This window comes from Heptranchias perlo, chromosome 3 (genome assembly GCF_035084215.1).
Source record: "Heptranchias perlo isolate sHepPer1 chromosome 3, sHepPer1.hap1, whole genome shotgun sequence".
NCBI lineage: Eukaryota > Metazoa > Chordata > Chondrichthyes > Hexanchiformes > Hexanchidae > Heptranchias > Heptranchias perlo.
In genome coordinates, this window is record NC_090327.1 from 135,895,703 (window position 1) to 135,918,716 (window position 23,014).

General features: G+C 38.4%; 1 protein-coding gene across 7 annotated transcripts in view; it reads left to right on the top strand.

The window, feature by feature from the left end:
* ubr5 (ubiquitin protein ligase E3 component n-recognin 5) overlaps nucleotides 1–23,014 on the top strand; it is a 182,900-nt gene that overhangs the window by 36,582 nt on the left and 123,304 nt on the right. For 3 of the 7 annotated variants that reach the window (XM_067982020.1, XM_067982021.1, XM_067982025.1), the window contains exons 5-17: nucleotides 1,101–1,220; nucleotides 2,767–2,947; nucleotides 5,986–6,145; nucleotides 8,688–8,837; nucleotides 9,894–10,105; nucleotides 11,910–12,026; nucleotides 12,122–12,232; nucleotides 14,293–14,447; nucleotides 17,812–17,929; nucleotides 18,236–18,420; nucleotides 19,665–19,774; nucleotides 20,150–20,262; nucleotides 21,809–21,952. In XM_067982020.1, coding sequence (XP_067838121.1) covers nucleotides 1,101–1,220; nucleotides 2,767–2,947; nucleotides 5,986–6,145; nucleotides 8,688–8,837; nucleotides 9,894–10,105; nucleotides 11,910–12,026; nucleotides 12,122–12,232; nucleotides 14,293–14,447; nucleotides 17,812–17,929; nucleotides 18,236–18,420; nucleotides 19,665–19,774; nucleotides 20,150–20,262; nucleotides 21,809–21,952 — 1,876 coding nt within the window. Of the gene's footprint in view, nucleotides 1–1,100; nucleotides 1,221–2,766; nucleotides 2,948–5,985; nucleotides 6,146–8,687; nucleotides 8,838–9,893; nucleotides 10,106–11,909; nucleotides 12,027–12,121; nucleotides 12,233–14,292; nucleotides 14,448–14,641; nucleotides 14,659–17,811; nucleotides 17,930–18,235; nucleotides 18,421–19,664; nucleotides 19,775–20,149; nucleotides 20,263–21,808; nucleotides 21,953–23,014 lie in introns of those variants that run through there. The other 4 variants (XM_067982022.1, XM_067982026.1, XM_067982023.1 and 1 more) reach the window with 3 other exon arrangements.

Here is a 23,014-nt window from a genome sequence, read left to right on the forward strand (position 1 = left end):
GCATTGAAGGGAGGCCAATAGTGTGTAGCTTTTTGTTTTCAGTTGAACTTTTTATTTTGTAAATGTCTTTTATTAACTGGTCACCATCAAATTGCAATACAATCTGGCTATAGAATTATGATGTACTATTCTGTTTGTTCCAATTATAATTGTTTAGATTCAAGAAAATCTTTCTGGCCAATTTTGTGCTTTTTGTCATGATTGTTGTAGAATTAAAATTAGGTGCTAAATTTATTTTGTGTAAGATCTTGTACCATCTGACCTGTAACTCCATCTTGCTTAAATACTGCACATTGCAACAATATTGTCTGCTTTGAAGTTAAACTGATTTATTACAACATGTCCAGCAATCTTAGGCTGCTTATATAAATGTTGAAGTCTTAAAGATGGTTTTTCTTGACACACCTATGGTCGCAAAATGCTGGTGAAGTCATTGTGCGCCAACAACTTTGGAACTGACTAGGCTTTGTTTTCTGCTGATCTGTGAAAATGAAGCATAGCCCAAATTGTGCTTATGTTTCATTTTTGAAGGTTGCCTTTTTTCTGGACAGAATTAGTCTTTTTTAAAAAAAAAACAACTTCCAAAATTGTTAAACAGCTATTTTTTTTAATAAAGTCCACTACGAATTAAGATTTATCAGATCATGGTGACATCAGCAAACTATAGACATGCTAATGAGACGTTTTCTGGCAATGATTTTTTTTTAGAGCTAACAGGTATTTGAACTAAATGGAGATACTTAATTTTGAATAGTTTTGCATTGCATATTGTCCAGTTCTACTTGTTTAAAAATATTAGCTTAATGTGAGTTTTCCCAAATTTTTATTTTAGAAGTAGTTTGCAACATTGCCCTCAGCAGGAAAGAAAACTTTGCATTTAAATGCAAAGGCAGAATTTGTTTTTAATATCTGTATTTAATTTTTTTTACTGGGCAGCTAGCCACAAAAAAGTGTAGCAAATAGTATAAATTTTGAATGCTAAAAATTGCCCAAGGGTGTTGCTCTGGCTGGTCATTCACCAATTACAGCAAATGTAAAGTCCCTGAGCTACAAGGCTTGGGATACCTGTGTTGTAACCCATCTCCCATCTTTGTTTCCAGTTCAAAGTTGAGCAGTGGTTCAGGGACAGGAAGGACTTCCAGGCCAGGCAGGAGTAGTGATTCCCCATGGTTTCTGTCTGGTTCTGATACTCTGGGCAGACTGGCAGGCAACCCCCTTGGGTAAGTTTTGGCAGGGTTCCAGGTCAACGTGACCTATAAGTCAACCCATGTGCCAAAGAAATGTGCATTACTAGGGTGGTTAAAAATTGTTTTGAAAACTGCTTGCTGTAAATTTCAGCTGTTATTTATAGCGCATGTCATTGATGCATTCTGGGATGTGACTTATCATTCCTCACAGCTGAAATGGGTTGCTTGGTTTCCCCTTGTGAATGGGCTTTCTGCTGCTAAATGTTACTAGCATACATTACCAATTACTGTTAACAATTCAGTTGGACATGTAGTGGCAGTGACATGGTACTTGCACAAGCATTCTCTTTTTTGAATTCATGAATGGGGATCCTGGTGACTGCTTTTCTAACACTGCCACTCACCGTAAAGATTTGCAGAGCAATAAATGCTTTATGGTGTTCATGTGCAAACAGTTGACTTGAAGTGTTTCGTGTGCATCCATTAACAATTCAAACCGTGAAGCATTGTAAATGATCTGTGAAATGGGATTTACTATGACTATAAAATAATGGGTATAATTGTCAATGAAGTGGTGGTATGGAAATTTCAGCTGCCAAAATTTAAAAACTACTGTCATCATGAACTGTAGAAAAACACTTATCTGGGATCCTGAGAAAGTAGCTAGAATAGTACACATTTATAAAGAAAATCTGGTTATGGGATCCTTTTGAAATGAAGTTGGCTGGCATCTGATATGCAATGCAGGTTCAAACAGACCCATTACATTGTGCATTCTCTCATTATCATGCACCTGAATATTTGTAACCAGAATTCTTTAACAAAAACAGTCTACCATAAGTTTACTAAAGAGTTCAGGACTTAATTATCTGCCAAATTGGAATATCCACCAAATATGGCCTTGGTTCTCCCTTCCTCTTTCTCTTTCCCCCCCCCCCCACCAAATTAAGACAGATAATCAAGATTCTCCTTCATCTGGAAGAATCTGCACCATGAGGTGTTGAGTATCTGCATTGCAAATTCTGTTTATCCTGGCTGGTCAACATACAAAATATAGCTAGTAGCCACATTGCTAGAAAATTCAGCCAGACTTCGTCAAGATCATTTGTCATAAGTTTTTTCCATCTTCCTCCCTCTCCCCGCCCCCCCCCCCCCCCCCACTACAGCCAATTACAAAGCTGCATTTTTGTTGGGTTTTTCATTACCAACATTCACTGACTGATATACCCATTGTTGAGTAACAGATTTTGACCAAAGTTCCCCATTATTTAATGCATGTTTGAATTTCACATTTGCAGTTCATTTGTCAAGGCTAAGTGAAGCACTTGTTAGAAGCTGCGGTTGGCTGATCTAGAATGCATCATTTTAACCCTTCTACCTGTTGCTATTTAAAAGTCATGACGCTCTTGAGTAAATCATTATGTATAAAATGCTACAGGAGCATCTCTATAAAGATGGTTTGTACTTTTTAATCTCTCATGGTGTTCACAGGTTTCTTGTATGAATCTTTGCTTTCACCCCTTTCTAATTCCAGTTATACTAGTTTAACTAATTCAGACTTCATGAATTACACATTCAGGAGCCGTTGGAGTTCTGGAGTGAGCGGTGGGGCCTCTGGAAGATCATCAACGGGGGCAAGAGATTCAAGGAGGCAGACCAGAGTGATACGTACTGGTCGTGATCGAGGTTCTGGACTTCTGGGAAGCCAACCACAGCCAGTTATACCAGCATCAGTCATTCCAGAGGAACTTATATCTCAGGTAATGTGACAGCAATTGCTAGGGAATTGTCTTACATGGTGCAATTTTGGCATTGAACTATGCAAGGGACTTTATCCCATTGGACAAAGTAGAGGCTGGATGTGTTTCAACCAATTTAAATTGGGCTGGCACTGATGAGAGATTATGATGAATAGGGCCTGAAATTCTGAGCGCAGGGATTAGGACAGGATGGCATTGAATTTGACCTTAAAAGAAATGGCCCAACTTGAAATGTTGAGCTACAAATTCTAATAGTATGATATGAGCATTAAATGCCAAATAATAGTGTGATTGAGAAGATCAGCAGCACCTGTATCATTCTAGTTCATTATTAGTGGTGAGTTTTAATGGCTGGATTTGAGCATTATTTACAATCGTGATGACAATGCGCTGCCAAATAATTGTCCATTTTGTTAAACTTTGAAATTGGGTACGGAATTTTAAATTCTGTATATTTTCTCCATCTATAGAATAGATAAATACTGTGATGAGCTGTACAATGTTATTTTATAAGTTGGTTGACCCAGTAATTCCCTTGCAATTGTTGGGTTCAATTATGGACAAGTGGTAATTGGATCATACGCCTGTTTGTTTTATTTATGCCAAACATTAGGTAATTGAATTGAGTATTTAAGTTACAGGTAACATTTTATTTTAGAGATGTTTACTGTCTGGAGTTCTAGTAAGGATGCAAGATGTTGTCGCCTCTTGATGCAGTCTGTCCTTAATTGTGACATCTCCATTAAATTTGAAAAATATTTTATGGATGTTACAGATGTGTGTATAGTTAACATGACCCCTCTAATTATAATTCATGTGCAACATGTACATGCAATTATCGGTTTAAAAAAATTACAATAACTCCCAATCCATTACAGGTGCAAAAAAGAGACGAAGGAGTGCATAGTTTCGGTCCCATTTGCTACTGTCACTGCTGCAATTTTATAAAATACAGTTTATTGATGGGTTTCTGAAAGTTAGTTGTTGCTAGACTTGTTTTTTGGTTTTCCTGCAACTGTAAATGATGTGGCAAGGACAGTAGCAGCCAAAAAACACAACCGTTTCATTGCGGTACTGGGTCATGTTGCTGACACCTACTGACTGATGTGGTATTTTTCTAGTGATGCCCAAAATTTGGAGTAGGGAAGAATTTACTTAACAAAATGCATTTGGACAGTTTAGTGCTTTTTATATATTTTTAAAAACTGCCTGCCTATTTGCCCCCCCCCCCCCACACACACATTTGCTTGCTGGAGAAGGAATGCCTTGATAGTGCAAGCATCTGTCAAACTATTGTGCCCGTGGTCTTTGCTCACCATTTTTGCTATCCTGCACTATAAACAGTTAAGCTTCAATCAGTAGGAGGGCAACCTCCCACTGTGAAAGGTGCTTATCTTTCTTTATTACACAGAATGCTATATAACGTGCTATACTTGGTGCACAAAGTTAGAATCACTAAATTTTGTTCACAATTCCAAGTTAAAATTTCTCACTACTGTGCAGTGCTTGGCTCTTTTGTGAATAGTCAAAAAAAAGCTTCATAATATGGGTTTAATACACTCCAGGGATTGGCAGTTTTTGATTATGACCATTAGTATGGAATAAGTATGTTTAAGAATCAAAAAAACTTTGGTTTGTGGTAATTTAACAGTGAACTTGAACTGCAGTGAGTTAATAGTGGCAATAAAATAACGTCAACATGCTAAACACCTTGAATTTTCAATGCACTTTTAAACTTTGCCTCACTCATGCTGTCATTGAGTCACTTTGCATTACGACTACAGTTTTCATCAAAACAGTGCAGAATTTCAATGTTCATTCCAATGTGTATCCTATGCTGATTCTATCATCCCTTGTGTAAACTGGAAGTGATGTGCTCACAGTGGAGCATAATCACATTGTAATGGAAACTGGGACAGAAATTGAGTATTTCACTTAACTTTATAGCACTCCTGCTTGACACAGCACTGCTGCTGAAGCCACGGCTGTTAAGATAAATGAAGTACTAGTGCTTCCTCCAGAGGCTGAGATATCAACCAGGTTACTGTTGCTGGCCCGACTGGAGGAAGAGACCACATCATCTCTGGATGTTGGCTCACTGTGTTCTTTAAACTCAGCAATGCAGAATTTCATTTGACTGACTAGTGGGGATGGTCTGGTAACCAGAAAATGATGCCATGAACTGCAACTTGAACAATGGTGTTTGTGCATGCATTTTTTTAATATATAGTTTACTAGTGCTATGGAATCTGCCCCTCAATACAAGCTGGCTGAATTGCCCAATAGCCAGGATACTTGGGCTATATTAATGAATTCTGTAATATAAGTGCAATATAAAGCATTTTTGGGCTAAACTGGTAGTACTGGATGCATGTATGATTGAAGGAGGGACATTGTTTATTTTTGGTCTCAGATATTTTCAGCTAAAGGTATTGCTTGAATGCATTCTTTGTGTTTGCCAGTATCATAATACAGCTTTTCAGGAATGTTTGAAACATTTAAGAGCATCCCTCATCATCGCTGGGTCAAAATCCTGGAACTCCTTTACCTCATTACTGAGTAGGGTGCTCTCATTCAGTATTGTGAGTACCTTCAGTTCATGGACTGCAGTGGTTTGATAAGATGGCCCACCACCACCTAGTGATGCCCATATCCCAGGAATTAATTTTAAGAAAGAAGTTTGGTACCCAGTTAAATGGGTGGGTGGACATCTGAGCTGTTTACAGGTTTAGCTCATAATACTAGAGAGAGCAATTCAGTCAGTGAATTTTTTAAATATCTAAAGATAAAAGTTGGTGTCTGGACATTGAAGTTCTAGTTTTTCATCTTTACTTGTTACTCTTTTTTAAAGAAAGTATCTAAGGCGACAGTTCTTACTTTAGAGAACTGATGCCATCTTGTAAAAATCTGTTCCAAGTTTTCTACTAACATCTTTTAGAAACTTAATTAAATCTGATCTTAACCAGCATTTCACATTTTCCATTTTAAACTGAATTCTCCATTCTATACTTCAATTTAGTCTTTTCTCTTGTAAACAGGCGCAAGTTGTATTGCAAGGCAAATCTAGAAGTGTTATTATCCGGGAATTGCAGAGGACTAATTTGGATGTCAATCTTGCTGTAAACAACCTACTCAGCCGTGATGATGAAGATGGAGATGATGGTGATGATACAGCAAGTGAATCGTATTTACCTGGAGGTTTGTGAGCTTGATATTAGGATTACAGTTTCAGACTTGGTTACCTTTTCTTCTGCTGTTATCAGCAGACCTAGAATTTTGTGAAACTAGAAAATGGAACTATCCTGAAGGAGGAGAGTTCATTTTTTTTTTGTTTTTGTAGGCTACAGAAGGAGCCTGTGGGCCACATGCGAAGTATCAATCAGTGTTCCTATTAATTCACATCTATCTCAGATTACTGCTCCAAATAGATTTTGTTCTGATTATGATTTGTGAGGCATCAGCGCTTAAACCAGACCTTTCAAAACCCCCCACAATATTCAAACAGGATAATTCATCAAATAGGAAATACAAGTGCAAATAGGATTGAAGTTCCTGGACTTCAAGGGCTGGATTGGTAGGCTAGAGAGTGCTTATGTGCCTGTAAGGTCTTAACAATCTGGCTCTTGAAGGACATTGTTGGCTTATGATTGAAAGAAAGCTCTGAAGATTATGACCAGCAATAAGTGTATAATAATGCACCTTCAATATCCTGTAACTTACTCATTTAAATTGTTAGCTACAAGTAATTGTGGATTTTAAAAAATTGCCGTTATAACAAATGTGACTGCTGTGTTGGACATTCTTTTTAAAGTGAATTTTTTTGCTTTGGTTTTATGGCTTATCAACCAAGAGGTTAGTTTTAATGTCCAAGCCCAGAAACATTATTTGCTTGCTATTCCTGAAAGAAGTGCATAATTTATGCAAAGTATCAAAGATAAATACGAATTAATACATAAATTAGAAACCAGCTTCAGGTGCTGAATATCAGAAGAAATTGCATCGAAACTACAGCCATTCAGCCCAACTGGTCTATGCTGGCGTTTATGCTCCACACGAGCCTACTTCATCGACCCCGATCAGAATACCCTTCTATGCCTTTCTCCCTCGTGTGCTTATCTAGCTTCCCCTTAAATGCATCTATGCTATTTGCCTCAACTACTCCTTGAGGTAGCACATTCCACATTCTTACCACTCTTTGGGTAGAGAAGATTCTCTTGAATTCCCTGTTGGATTTATTAGTGACAATTTAATATTTATAACCTCTAGTTTTGGACTCCTTCACAAATAGAAACTTTTTCTCTGTCTACCCTATCTATCTCAAAGACTTGTATCATGTCACTCCTCAGCCTTCCCTTTAGTAGAGAAAAGAGCATGATAAAGATATCCCCTCAATTCTAATATCCTTGTGAATCTTTTTTGCACCTTCTCCAATGCCTATACATCCTTTCTACAATGTGGAGACCAGAACTGTGCACAGTACTCCAAATGTGGTCTGACCAAGGTTCTATACAAGTTTAACATCTTTTTTGCTTTTCAATTCTGTCCCTCTACTAATGGACCATGGTGCTTCATTTGCCTTTATGGCTTTATTAAACTGCGTTGCTCCTTTTTAATTTGTGTATCTGTACCCCTAGATCCCTTTGGTCCTCTATCCCGTTTAGACTCTTATTATCCAAACAGTACATGGCATCCTTATTCTTCCTACCAAAATGCACCACCTCACTTTTTTTTATGTGTGTGTGTGTATATATATATATATATATATATATATATATATACACACCCAATTACATACCCATTCTGCAAGTTTATTAGCATCCTCTTGCATTCTGACGCATTCTTCCTTTGTATTAACTCCACCGCCACCCCCCCCACCGCAAAATTTGGTGCCTTCCTAAAATTTTGAAATTGTACTTCTGAATCCCAAATCCAAATTGTTAATGTAAATTGTGAACAACAATGGTCCCAGCACTGATCCCTGTGGAATGCCACTTCCCACCTTTTGCCAGTCTTGAGTAGCTACCCCTAACCCCTACTCTGTTTTCTGTTTTGTAGCCAACTTGATAGCCATTCTATTACCTGTACCCTGACTCCACATGCTCTGACCTTAGCCATGAGTCTACAATGCAATACCTCATCGAAGGCCTTTGGAAAATCCAAATATATTACATCTTCTGCATCAACCTTGTCTACTCTGTTACTTCAAAGGGAATGGCACACTTATTGAATTCTATCATAAACAGCCCTCCCCTTGATGAGTGCAAAATTTACTAAAGTTTTGTAAATCAGACTTTTCTTCCCCCTCCCATTCTGAAAGATATTGATGTGTAGCTTGTCTGACGAAAGGAGCTGTTTGAAACTTCTATAGCTCATATTGTGTGTAAAATAACAGTGCAGTCTTTCAGCAATCATTTCCCTGTTTCTCAAAATTGCTTTACCAATTCTCCAAATACCATTGTAACATGTAGGAAATACTATTTATTTTAAATCATTTGAAAATGTAACATTGTACTAAAATTGTATATGGTATTGAAAATTTTACCATGGAGAATGTTGTTTGTAACGACAAAGATCCTTTATGCTCCATTCATGACGGTCACATGCTAGTTGAATTTTTTATTGATGGAATGTTCGCTATTAATCTTAATATGCTAGCCACATTATTCCTATTGTATGTTTTTTTGCACATTCACATGGGAATTTGTTTTGTACTATTGATATTGCTATGTTCCCTCCTCAGAGGATCTTATGTCATTGCTGGATGCAGATATCCATTCTGCTCATCCGAGTGTCATCATTGATGCTGATGCTATGTTTTCTGAAGACATCAGCTATTTTGGTTATCCTTCCTTCCGTCGCTCTTCTCTCTCCAGACTAGGCTCATCAAGAGGTATTTTGAAGCCAAGATAATTTTACGAGCTTTCCTGTGCCTTTCTAGGTGTTTTCTCCTTTCCCTGTGTTTTCAAAAATTAATGTATTTTGCTTCTGGTGGTAACAGTTGTGGGCAATTTAGTGTAATCTTTTACGTTTTTGGTAAGCTATAAAGCTGTAGTTAAATTTCAGATATTGTCAATTGCATGCTTATTCCACATTAGAAATCAATCCTTTACTTCAGTTAGTGCAGTGGCCTGTATACAGTAACAGATGGGCAGTCATGAATGGACATATTTGGTTTTGGGCTGCATTGCTGCATGTACATCGGGCCTAAAAGTAATGGACTATTGCTGCCGATTTGTCACTAGTCTAAAATGTACAAGTGACATCATATGAAAACTGGTGTGTTTAAGTGATCTGGTTCCAAAGTTGAATGAAGAAAATAATGGGAGGTGCAAAGATAGCTGATTCAAGATAAATGGTGTCTGTTGGGAGTGCAAAACAAAAAAAAATTAAGTTTGCTGTGATATGTTGAAACTTCAAGAGGATAAAATACTTTGAATATTTTCAAAATATTATATTTTTAATTTTGGTATCCACTTGTGTAATCTTGCATTAGAAGCTTAAAAAATGAAATTAAACACTTGCTTTTGTCTGATAATAGAAAGGGAAAAGAGAATTTAAGTGGAATTGAGGGTCTTCCAAGAAATGAGGGAGTTACGAAACAACATTCAACTTCTGTGCTGTTAAGCACCTTCTAGCAGTCATTTACAAGTAGGCATTGACAGTTTCCTGGAAGGCAGTTGGTTGCCTGTCCTTTTGACCAGGGAATGTTGGGTAGCTTGGGTGGGTCTAAAACTAAGCAGTTATTTTATATTGTGAGACAATAATCAGGTAATAAATGGTAGAGGAAACTCCTTTTTTCATTAGTAGTCTTCAATATATTTGTTTTAGCTTAGTGCAGGGTTGTTACCCACAGGTTTTGTGTAACACTGCTTTTAGTTTACTGTGGAGGGTTTTCCTAGAGATTGGCTTATTTTTATTCCACTGGTGTGACCCCATTGCATACCAGTTCTCCTTCTTCCCTTAGAGAGAGACTCCGATCTGTTGCGTGAACGTGAGTCAGTTTTACGTTTACGCGAAAGGAGATGGCTTGATGGTTCCTCATTTGATAATGAACGAGGCTCCACAAGCCGAGAAGGTGAATCGAGTTTGGATAAGAAAAGCCTTCCGGTCCAAAGCCCTGTGTCCTTGGGAGAGGAACTGCAGTGGTGGCCTGATCGGGTGAGTGATTTTTAAAAAAAAAATGTGTTGATGGACCAAAGCTAAATACTAGGTTTTGGAAGTGGCACTATGATTCAGTAACCGTTTTGAATTTGTGCAATTTTTATTATTTAAAAAAAAAATTCTGACCATGATGGCTAAATTTGTTAGCATTTATGACCATCATAGGGGCTCAAAAAAAATCCCTTAGCGGGGCCAAGGTGTTGAATTTATGTGAAGTGTGATAGTTAATAGTCGAATATACATTAAGACACAAGTCAGGAGTGTGATGGAATACTCTCCACTTGCCTGGATGAGTGCAGCTCCAACAACACTCAAGAAGCTCAACACCATCCAGGACAAAGCAGCCCGCTTGATTGGCACCCCATCCACCACCCTAAACATTCACTCCCTTCACCACCGGCGCACAGTGGCTGCAGTGTGTACCATCCACAGGATGCACTGCAGCAACTCGCCAAGGCTTCTTCGACAGCACCTCCCAAACCCGCGACCTCTACCACCTAGAAGGACAAGGGCAGCAGGCACATGGGAACAACACCACCTGCACGTTCCCCCTCCAAGTCACATGCCATCCCGACTTGGAAATATATCGCCGTTCCTTCATCGTCAGTGGGTCAAAATCCTGGAACTCCCTTCCTAACAGCACTGTGGGAGAACCTTCACCACACGGACTGCAGCGGTTCAAGAAGGCGGCTCACCACTACCTTCTCAAGGGCAATTAGGGATGGGCAATAAATGCTGGCCTTGCCAGCGACGCCCATGCCCATGAACGATTTAAAAAAAAATATACTGCAGTTACTAGTTTGAAACATGTCACATTCTTGTCAAGGGAAATTGAGCACATGGGCACGGCGCTCAGCTCACTCACATCCAACTGCCAATTAAGTAACCTTACTGCTGATGTTTAAATTTATATTTTAAAAAAAAAACTTAATATCTTACTACAGTTGATGCAAAGCTGAAGTGGTACAAGCATCTCTTGGTGTACCTCAACGCTTGTTTAAATTTGATTTCAGCTGCTTTGTGCCCACATTATACTGTGATTTGGGTTGTTGCAAGGCCAAAATTGAAAATGTGTAGTATAACAGGCCTATATGTTCAGCTACACGCATGTCCAACCAGCCAGTACCACAAAATGCTTAGGCTCAAGCATCTAACCAAAAATATAGTATGGCCAAATTGGGTAGAACATAGCAAAGAATTATCATTGTAATGGTTGATTTTTAAAAGGATCCTAACTATGATGCTCGCTCTAATTTTGAGGTGGGAAATAAATTAGGCAATTTACTGCTTGTAGAACTGAGTGATATGAGTGACGAGATTGAAAGGGCCAAGTGCCACATCCATTTTGCTATCACTACCATTGCACCTTCAACATTCCTTTCTCTGAGGAGTGGGGGAGCGGAAAATATTTTTTGTTTCTTGTGGGAAAGATGTTTTAGATCACTGGTATGCTCCATGAGTTTCAGGAAGACTTGGGTCTTTAAGGGCACTTAACTAAAGTATTCACATAGGACTGGGTTAGCTTAATTATGCCTGAGGTCTGCCATGACTCATCAAAATTGTTAGCTACAATAGAGGCTAATATTTCATTGAAATAATTTTTCTGCCTCAAATTTGTAGTGTTAAGTTTAATTCTGATCTGAACCATGCAAGTATGGGTTAAACAACATTGCCAGGTGGGTCAGAGGATGTACCATATGACCAATACGAAATTTCCTGCTAGAAAAATGGATTCTGCAGAGCAGTTGAAGCGAAGCCTGGACAAGTACATTTATTCAAATCCTGTTTTTTTATTTTGCAGGATGGTACCAAATTTGTAGTTATCGGCGCCCTCTACTCTGAGCTTGTAGCTGTAAGCAGCAAAGGTGAACTGTATCAATGGAAGTGGAATGAATCCGAACCATATAGAAATACACAGGTATGAATATTTTAATTTTTGTTTTGCATTACCTCTGATTCTTGTCTAATTGCACGTGCTAACTGAATTTTTAAATCTTCTCCCGAACCCTAAAGAATCCCTCTGTGCACCATCCTCGAACCACACAGTTAAGTTTAACCAATGAGAAGATTGTCCTGCTGGCTGCCAATAGTATTAGAGCCACAGTTGCTACAGAGAACAACAAAGTGAGTATATTTGAACTGATGGACATGGAATCTGATACGTTATACTTCTGTGGCAAATTGTCACCAACTCTGTTTTATTCCTTGCATTATCTTCATGGCTGGCTTTGTTGGGCTGATCTTGAATGCAGATCTGGTTTTAAATAACTTGATTCCTCGGCTGTTCTGTACTTTGGGAACTTGTTCTAGATGTTTTAGTTGTGCTTCTTGATTAACTAGCTCAAGATGGGTGAAAATAATTACTGTTCAAAAACTATTCATTTTAAGTTGGTGTGATGTCTAGAAGCCAAGAGTGTTTAATCTGGTTGTTGTTCAAGGTATCTTCTGAAAATGTAAGCCCTGTTTTAATGACATTTGCTTGGACTCCTTTCCCTCTTTATTCCCTCCCTTACTTGCCTTCTCCACACTCCTCCCTTGTAGCTATTGTCCAGTGCCATTCTTGTCAGCAAAATATGCATATATTGGGCCATAATTTGCTGTAACAGGGTATCTAACAGCATCTACCGTTAGACTTGCCCTTGCCCGTTTAGGTTTTTAAATTTTTTGCATGGCAAGTTGCTGAAAGTGTTAGCTGATTATGGCGGTGAGGGAAACAGGTAATCTGGGACCTGGGTGAACAGAGCAAGCCAATGTGTATCTCCTTAACCAATCAGATTAAAGGATTGTGAAATTAACAGCACAAGGCCGTACAAGGAAATGTAAGTTAATGGGTGAATTCAATGTCAAATCACGTATAGAAAAAGAAATAGAGGGAAAGAAAGATTGGATTGAGAGAGAGAAAAGAGACAGAAAAGAAGTTTTTTTAAAAAAACTTAATTTTAATTTTGACATTTTTAAAATCTCAACAATTATGAAGGACTGAAGACTCCACAATTATAACAGTTAATTTTCAGTGCCAGAGAAGTTGATTGACAGTAATTAACATTTATCACATTGTTAAAAAGGTACTTGCGCTGAAAATGACAAGCCTTAACTTTCTGTGGTGAGTTTAGTTCGTATCTACCGTGCAAATACAGCAACTTCACGCCATTCAATGGATTTCAATGGTGAGGCAGACAGTGAGCATCGTGAAAACGGCATCTAACAGCAAATTCTGGCCCATTGGGTTGAGATGCACAATGTGTTCTCTATTTCCACAGGGCGCTTTGCTTTAGCCAAAGGTTTCACCTGCTGACCCAGCAGAGACCTGGTGAAGCTGGATCCAATTGTGCTAGGTGGATGTGAGTAACAGCCTGGGACATGATGTGCAGTCAATATGTAATAGTTCCTGTCTCACAACAGATTGGATTACATAAAAGTACTTTAAAACATTTCTACATGAAGTGGCTTAATCTACCAAAATAACACTATTTAGCAGAGCAGTTTTTCAAGAGATTACTCACTATGTGTAGCATGCATTTTTGTGCCAGTTTTTTTCTCTCCTACCTGAAGGCACTGACTTCTGTTTGGGATTTTAGTTCCATGGGTGCTAGCAACCCATGGTTATCAAGTAGATAATTTTTCATGTGTGAACTGCTGCATTGTGATGGGAGGTTATTTGACTATGTAGGATACCACAGCTGAACCTCACCAGACAAGCACAATTTCTGATTAGAGCCACTGGATAGCAATCGAGTAGGAATCTTCTACCCCCTTTATTGTGGTCAATTATACCACACCAACCACTACCCAGGCTGCAATCAGCTAACGTGGTACGGACCTGTACTGACTCTGGTATTTTCTGGTCACTATGGCTTAGTGCTGCACTAGAGGGTGCCTTTACTCATTTGCAATTGGAGCTACTCATTTTTAACATAGTTAACATTCATCTGTTTCCAGTGATATAGGAAACTTTAAGTGTTTGGAAAACAATCCAAACTACTCAGTGTTTTAAGGGAATGTTGCAACATCTAAATTTTGCTACATTGGTGCAATGAATATCTTCATGTGCATCAAAATTTTGGGAAACAACCAAATAGTGTGTGTGTATGTGTCTAAATGGGGGAGTTCTTAACTGTGGAATGGGAGGCTGTACATTTTTCTACCAGCATGATTGCAATGTATGATTGTACTTTTTGTCTTAGGTTGCCACATGGGTGGATGAGACGTTATGTTCTGTAGCTTCTAAACTGGAGCACAGTGCCCAAATTTTTCCAGAGTTGCAAGGAGAAAGAATTGTATCTTTGCATTGTTGTGCCCTGTATACATGTGTCCAGCTGGAAAATGGCCTGTATTGGTGGTAAGTGTTGAATGCATTTGTAAAATTTCACCATATTGGTGAAGTACATATGTTGGCTTTGGTTAGTCAATAAAACAGAATATACTGTAACTTACCAGCTTTCTGTTTCACTATTTTGACAGTGGATTCTGTTTAAATGTTCCTTAAAATAAACTACTTGCCTGAATGTTTTAAATGGAGAACAGCGATCATCATGATACTTCAGGAACAGGTTGATACTTTATTCCTGCAAGCTTTCATAAACTTGACTAAAAATGTTAATGTTCATTCAAGCTCTGTACAAATGGGCACTCCACATTCTGGGCACTGCACTGTGCCTTTCAGAGCTTAGCACCATGCAAGAGCTGTCTTGGTCAGTGTTGTTTTGTCCCCATTCCATCATACAACACCATTCTTTCTTTTTCTTGGCAGCAATTCCAACGGTTCCTATCAGTCATTAACATTTGTGGTGTTTGCCCATTCTTTAGCGGAACCCTTTCCCATGCAGGTTTGATTTAGTTTTTTGCTAGCTTCCGAAGAATCTTTGATTTTGGAAAGACATTGCTGCACTTGCAAAAGTTGAGTGTTTTTTTTCCCCTTTGTTTTCATGTTCTGTCAGCTGACTGAGGCCTGCACTGCAGTTGTTGATGCTCGGTTAACTTGCTCTTTATTTTGATCAAAGACAATACTCTTTCAAGATCTCCAAAAATTCAATAGAATGAATCCATGAGACACCCACCATCTTTGTTCCTTGCTGATACAGCAGGGGGCAGATCTGAGCATCAGATTTGCTCGGAGAAATGCTTCAAACCCGGATAATGTCAATAGGAATTTTGTTGAGTAATGTTGGACGCTTGCTAAAAAGCAGTAGTATATTATAATTTTGTCCTTTCTGACTCGGGGAATGTATTTTGAGCTATATTAGCAAAATGGTGAAGTATTGGTGGCAAGGGGTCTGTCCTTGGTGTTGGGAGCAATTTTTTAAGAGCCATTTCACAAGGAGCATTGATGTGTACTAGCAGATGTTCCTTAATTTGAAGTTGCTTAATTGGAGTTATCTGTTAATTTGAATTGAAATTGTGAGGAAAAAACATTAAGCTGACATTCAAATTCCTTCATGAATAACTAATCTGAATATTTTTAAGCATGAACTGACTGAGTTAACAGGAATATATTATAGTAGTTTAAACATGTTTCTCTTTATTCCACCCGCCCCCCCCCCCCCCCCCCTGCATATAGTATGCAAGTTTTATGCCTTTACAAACAAAAATACCTGCAGCTTAGAATACAGTTCAGATATGGACTGTTCCCAAAGACTCAAACAACATTGGTAGCCACATTTAGTGGCTCCTGAGAAGGGGCAAGAATCCCCTGGGAGCCTCTAGCTCAGTTGCTGCTTAGTTTATTCTGACAAGAGGAAAAATCAAGGTTGATCTTCAGCAGCCAGAATTAGCTTCAGCAATTGCAATTCACAAGATAATTATGGATGAGGAAGGCCATTTGTCCCATCTCCTTTCATCCATCCTGAGAGAATCTACCCCCTCACCCCATCCCATTTCAGCTTCTTATTTCTTAAACTATTCTGGGGTTTTAGACTAATATCTGGACGCCTGTTTCAGGCATTGATCATTCTGTGTGAGATCCATCCTAAATTTACCTTTTTATGAATTTGGACCTATTGTTGGAATGTAATTTAAATTAATAACCTCATTTACTTCTCCCCTAACTATCTTCTATATATTTCTATAAGATCACCTCTCGGGCACCGCCTTTCTATGTGGTGAATAACTATGCAGCTAGGTTGAAATACTGGTGCTGGTTGAGCTGTAAAATACGGAGCACTTGTTTAAAATTGTAGTAAAATAATATTTTGCACAGAAGACCATCGGTCCTTCTAGCCAACGCTTTCAAACCACCTATGAGGCTTCATACTGTGATTCTAGACCTAATGGCCCGGAGTTCTATTTATTCATATTTCTGTTGCTCTGTTACTGGGGAAAAAATAGTTGCCAGAATTATTTTCTCTTTACGCCCTTAACTTTAAACTGTGTCCCCTAGTCCCCAAATCAGGAGAGCAGAAAAACTTTTCTAGATCTAATTTCTCCATTCATGTCTCCTCCCATCCTCCTCTTGAGAGTGATGTCTTGGCATAGGCCATTTTTTCTCATAACCCAACCCTCAATATTCAAGAATCTGTCTCACAACGCCATCAATTAACTCATTACGAATGAACTTCATTCATATAGTGTCTTTCACAACATCAGGACGTCTTAAAGTGCTTCATAGCCAAAAAAAAAAACTTTTGTAGTGTAGTCACTGTTGTAACGTAGGAAAACGCAGCAGCCAATTTATGCACAGATGGGGTGATTCCACAATCCAACGCTCCTCGTAGGACTGCTGCTCATAGTGTATCTTGTGAAATTGCAGGCATGGAGCCTCTGATTTTTTGCCCATCTAATGGATTTGTTCCCTTGGCATGACAGATCGTGGAATTGTCCTTTTTATAGAGATGAGCCCTGCCGTCAGCTTTAAAATAGCCAACGATTATGGATCTAATTACAAATCTGGATATAGTGTCTTCCTTTGTCATTTTATATTGGGAATTTTGGGAATTTGACAGCTCTTCAAAAAAGCTCAATACATTGAGGATTCTTCGAAACCTAATTGCTGCCCTTCTAAATTGCAGTATACCTGAGAATAATAGGGCAAGAGAAGACCATTGATCATCCTGTGCATTAAGACGGTGAAACCTGGTACACTACTCTGTCACAATAATGCCAACTCCTTGGGGGAAGCAAAAAAAGGACAATCCCCTTTTCCCATTTCAGAAAAAATTCTAATATTCCTGCCCGACACTCAAATTCAGCAAGCACCACAAGTCCATGGTTATTGACGCATTCGTGTACTTACACAACCACCTCTACCTCCCATTAAGTTGCCATCAGCTTGAAGACCAGTTTTCCCTTTTCACCACAGCTGCACATTGTGCAAAAAGTTTAAGGGTATTTTCCATTAAAATTCCCAGATCTCCCTCCTGTTGCCTGTCCCTTTTTATTTTGTTTCCCATCCCCAGTTTGATGCCTTGCATTTCCCTACATTATACAAAATCTGCTTTTGGCCCAATTTCCCAATTTGTCTGCATGTTCTTCACTGTTGATGACTGCTTATTTGGAGAACACTACTTTCCCACAAATCCTTCAATCTATATTTTAAAAAAAAAATCAAGAATGGCATCACAACCGATCCCTGTGGTACCTGATGAGTCACCTTTCAATGCTCATGCTGCTTCCATAAAAATGATCCTTTAGCTCTTTTTTAAGTAGCTTTCGTGTTTAATATACTTACTTCAATTTGCTGAATCAGGTGACTTTTTTTTCCTCCTTAGGGGAGTAGTACCTTTCAGTCAACGAAAAAAGATGCTTGAGAAGGCCAGAGCCAAAAATAAAAAGCCAAAGTCCAATGCCGGCATTTCCTCAATGCCCAACATCACTGTTGGAACGCAGGTCAGGAGAACCCTTTGTTTTTTGAATACATTCTAAAACCGTAACTCCATTAGTAATCCAGAATGATGTAAAGTGAGCCACCAATGCAGTTTGGTGTGAATTGAATAAAGTAGTTTTAATGCAGGTAGGGAAAGGACATTTTAACCAGATAAACTTGCATTGTGATTTCGCTGTATGCATTCAACTGAAAGGAATACTTTTCAACTTTAGATGTACAAAGACTGAATAAGTTAAATTGGGTTAATTAGTTGTGTCTAAACCTTTCTAATGAGTGTCAAGTCAAGAAATATAATTTTATTCCATTAGGTCTGTTTGAGAAATAATCCACTTTACCATGCTGGCGCAGTAGCTTTTTCCATTAGTGCTGGTATTCCAAAAGTTGGTGTATTGATGGAGTCAGTTTGGAATATGAACGACAGCTGTCGATTTCAGCTACGATCACCGGAAAGTTTGAAAAACTTAGAAAAATTGTCCAAAAGCACTGAAAATAAGTAAGTAGTTGATGTAATGCTATACCTACTTAAAATGTCTTAGGCTGGGAATATGTCATGTCCTTAATTCACCACCTATGTATGCAGTGCCTTTATGTACATTGAGCTATAATTATACGTACATTGTGTTAATTGGGTGAAAGCAAGTGACTTTGTTTTTAATTCATCGTATCAGTTTTGCAATACAAATTATTATCCATAGTCACCCTGCTCTCGTATTAGTCTAAAGCATGGATAAATGTGTCTTGTGAAAATAACTTGTAAACCCTACACTAATTTTCTAAGTTGCAAAATGTTGAAGATAAATGATAGGAGTCCTTAAATGATGGTAAACTTGATTATTAATATCCTTTTTGGTTTAATTTTTCCTTTCCATTTTTCAGTTTAGCTCATTTAGTAGCATTCTTGCTTTGGAGTTAGAAGGTTGTGGGTTCAATCCACACAAGGCTTGAATACATAATCTAAGCTAGTACTTCAGTGCAGTACTGAAGGAGTGCTGCTTTGTCAGAGGTGCCATCCTTCAGATGAAACAGGTGCTATCTGAAAACTTTTAGCATGAAGGGCGAGCTTTAGATTCCTCAGTACAGTATCGGTGCATGCTCCCTCAAGATTTTCCTTACTCTGCATTAGGGACTATGTCTGTTATATCCTCGTGTGTTTGAACTCTCCTCCCTGCCACCAGATCAAACATTAACTGTTTACAGTCTCGTTTTGTCCCACGTTTGTACTGATCAACAGGCAAAATGAATCTGTTTTAGCTGCACTTAACATCAACCATTAAATTCATTTAGTCCAAAACATGGTGTATGCTCTACTTCGTGCACTAACATTTCTCATTTGAGGGCAAAATTTATCAAAATAACGTCTGATATTCCAAGATTTAAAATTGTCTGTAAATATTTTCAATTTATGTTGGTACACTTATGATCGACTGTAAATTAACATGCTCAGCCACATTCCAGGCATTACTTGATCAACTCATAATATCCAGAGCAAGCCTTTATATGAAGAAATGAAGCAGCATAATTTTTGGAATAACAACCCCACTTGATTCTGAATGTTTAAAACTGGGTTTTTAACATTGGGTTGATTCATTTTCAATAGTTAAAATGATTCATCTTTGATATTCACTTGCTGTATCTGAATAAACTGTTCAAAATAATTTTTGCTTAGTATAATTTCATGGTGGAATAGTCTACATCTTTGTTTCGAAATATGCAGTTAACTTCGCTTTTCTGGTACAGGACAGAGAGCAAACAAGAAACAGTGAAGACTGAGATGGGACCACCGCCATCTCCAGCGTCTACCTGCAGTGATGCATCGTCTATTGCAAGTAGTGCATCACTACCCTACAGTAAGTATGCCAAAGAGAGGCTCTGTAGTTTCCCCATTTTTAAGTTCTTAAATCAGTTGTTGTGATCTGGAATGCACTGCTTTAAAGAGTGGTGGAAGCAGTATTAACTTTCAGAAGGGATTTGGATCAATACATAAAGGGGGGAAAAAATTGCAGGACTATGGGGAGGAGGACTAATTGGATAGCTCTTTCATAGAGCCGGCACAGGCACGATGGGCCGGACAGCCTCCTTCTGTGCTGTAAGATTCTATGATTCCCTCAGCTGCTTCTGTGCTATAGTGTTTAATTTCTTTATTAACCAGTAATGCCAGGCCAATTATACATAACTTGTCACTGTTTAGGTATAATCGGTTAACTCTCTTTCTTTTAATCCAGAACGTAGGCGTTCCACTCCAGCACCTAAAGAGGAGGAAAAAGTAAATGAAGAGCAGTGGCCACTTAGAGAAGTGGTATTTGTTGAAGATGTTAAAAATGTTCCAGTAGGGAAGGTATGAAACTTCACAAACATATTCAGTGTTTCATCGATACTGAACAGTAGACTTAATGGAACTATTGTAGTCTGAAGATGTGAGGGGAGTATCTTCAAATGTATAATCATTTATATAACAATTACTTTGTGGCTCACAAATAACATGACAAATATTGGTATGCCAGAGCGGTGTATTAAAAACTACAGAAGTGATTTTAAATCTATACATTTTGCCATGTAATCTGTTTATAGTGAAAGCCAATTAACATCAGTTTCTTATGTCCATTGGCTGTATACTGAATACCTGCTGTTAAAATGTCGGCCAGTTTACAGTGATGGCTTGTCCACCACTTTTAATTCCTTAAGTAGCAGTGGAATGCAGCTTTCCAATCAATGGAAACTGGCATTTCCAGGCATAAACAGCCAGAGTCAATGCATTGATTCTCAAGATTTCTTTTTCATAGCAGTAGTTTAAAATTCAGCTGTAGGAAACCATCGTTGAAATGTAGGTGTTTTTTTTAAAAAAACAACTTATGCAGGCAGTTTCAAGCCATGCACGGAACATGCAGCAGAGAACCTAGCAGCTCCTGTGTCTCCAGCAGTAGGTTTGGGTTGAGTTGACATCTTACTGTAACTGAGTCATTATAACTTGCTGATTTATTCATTTTATTAAAATGGCAGTAACCAGTTATAAAATTTCCTGGCGTTCAGTAAATTGCAATATTTCACTCGAGATTCCCATGGTTTAAATATTTTCAATGAATTGGTGAATAATTCTTCAGAGATTCTATGGGCCAGATCTTGCTGGAGTGTGCCCCATTAGACTTTTTTCTGCACTCTTCAGCTCAAAATTTTTTTGCGTCATAACTTGCTGGAAGTGCACCCTGATAATGATGTAGCGAGGGCATCTGGGACCTCAGCGAACGGTGGGACCAACAGGGTATCACCTTAACCACTGAGATTTAAGGATTGAGAAAGAAACACAGGAATGACGTAGAAGGAAGTTAAATTAGAGTGGGTGAATTAGTCAAATCAGGCGCATAGAGAGCGAAAAAAAGATTGGATTAACAGAGATGGAAAAAAGAGACAAAGGAAAAGTAATTTTAAAAAAAATTGACATTTTTTAATTCTCTAAACAATTGACTACATGCAGGAATGAGATTGAACACTTTAAATTGTTCCCATTCTGGGCCAGAGGTAGATTGGCATTGCATTAACAATTATCACGTCATTAAAACAGTACTTGCGCTCTTACTTATCAGACGTAGCTTTCTGTGGCGAGTTTAATGGGCAATTAATATGCAAATTCTTAAAAAATATCGGAGGCTAAGGGCGAGATGCCGTTTGTGCGAAGCAAACGGCAGAGCGGCGTTAATTGACCAGCAAATTCGAGATTCACAATTCATGCGTATCTCTTAAATCACCTGAACTTGCTGGCCGATTTGCACGTTAACACGTGTGTAGTTAACGCACTTAATTTTCCAGCAAGATCCGACCCTGTGTGTTATGCCGGACATGATGCCAGCCATGTTTGTCAACAAAATACACTTCAATTTCTCCAAAAGGTATTGAAAGTGGATGGTGCCTATGTTGCTGTGAAATTCCCTGGAACCTCTAGCAGTGTCAGTAATCAGAGTTGTACTGGCACAGATGCTGACCCAACTTCTCTCCTGCAAGACTGTAGGCTACTTCGAATTGACGAACTTCAAGTAAGCATTCTAAAACCAATTGTTAAATGGTACATAACTGATTTAAATGCGGAATAGCTGACCTGTGGGAATACTGGAGAAGTGGGCATTATTGAGTTGTAGATTTATAGCTATTGAGAGTTCAAGGTATTTTCTTTACAGTATTGGCTAGACAATTTCAGACACTTGGAACTGATAGCTTCAGTTTTTTAAAGCTGGATTTAAAACACTCCATTTAAATTTTGCTAAATTTAGTAATTATTAGCATATCAGCCAACCAAAATGAGTCAAAGACACCAATAGACCTCTGAAGCTTGTGGCTTGATGGCTGTTCTTCATATGAGTTTAGATAATACCATGGACAGAAATCACTGCTGAGCTGAATATGTTGACTTTCCTTTTATAATCAGGTGTGGGAGTCCTCCCTATTTCTCTTATCTTCCACTCCCCCTCCCTGCCCTCCCCAACCCCATTTTAAGAAAGTTGTAACGCAGTTGTAACACCCCACATTTGCCTTTGCTTGATGAAACGAACACACCTTCCTGATCTGAGTGGCTCAGTGACAAATAATTTTTACCCACTGAGCCATTATGGGAATCAGCTAGTTGACTGTCAAAACATTGGCCACATGCACTCCTAATGTGGACATTGCACTTTCGGGACTTAAAAAAAAAATCAAGAAAAGCACCTTCAGCTTGCCCTTTTTAAAGATCGATCTAACATTTATGATCTTTCCCATCTCTAACCCATATTTTTCTGCTCTATAATTTGGGTACCTATCAAATTCAATTTTGAATGATTCAATGAAGTTAGTATTTACTGCTTTAGGTGTCCGTTTATTCCATAAATCAACAACTCTTAACTGTAAAGTTAACGTTTTTAAGCTGTGGTAGGTTTACCTTGGAGCTGAACCTCTGCACAAAGCATAGCTTTCAGTTCCATTTTTAACTTGGGTCATGTCTCTTTCCTCTTTAATGAGATTCTCAAATTAAATCATAAATTGACTATTTAAAACTAGAAGCCATATTGGTGTGATCAGTGAAAGCTTATGAACAACTTTGATTACTGTATTTTTGGATCTAA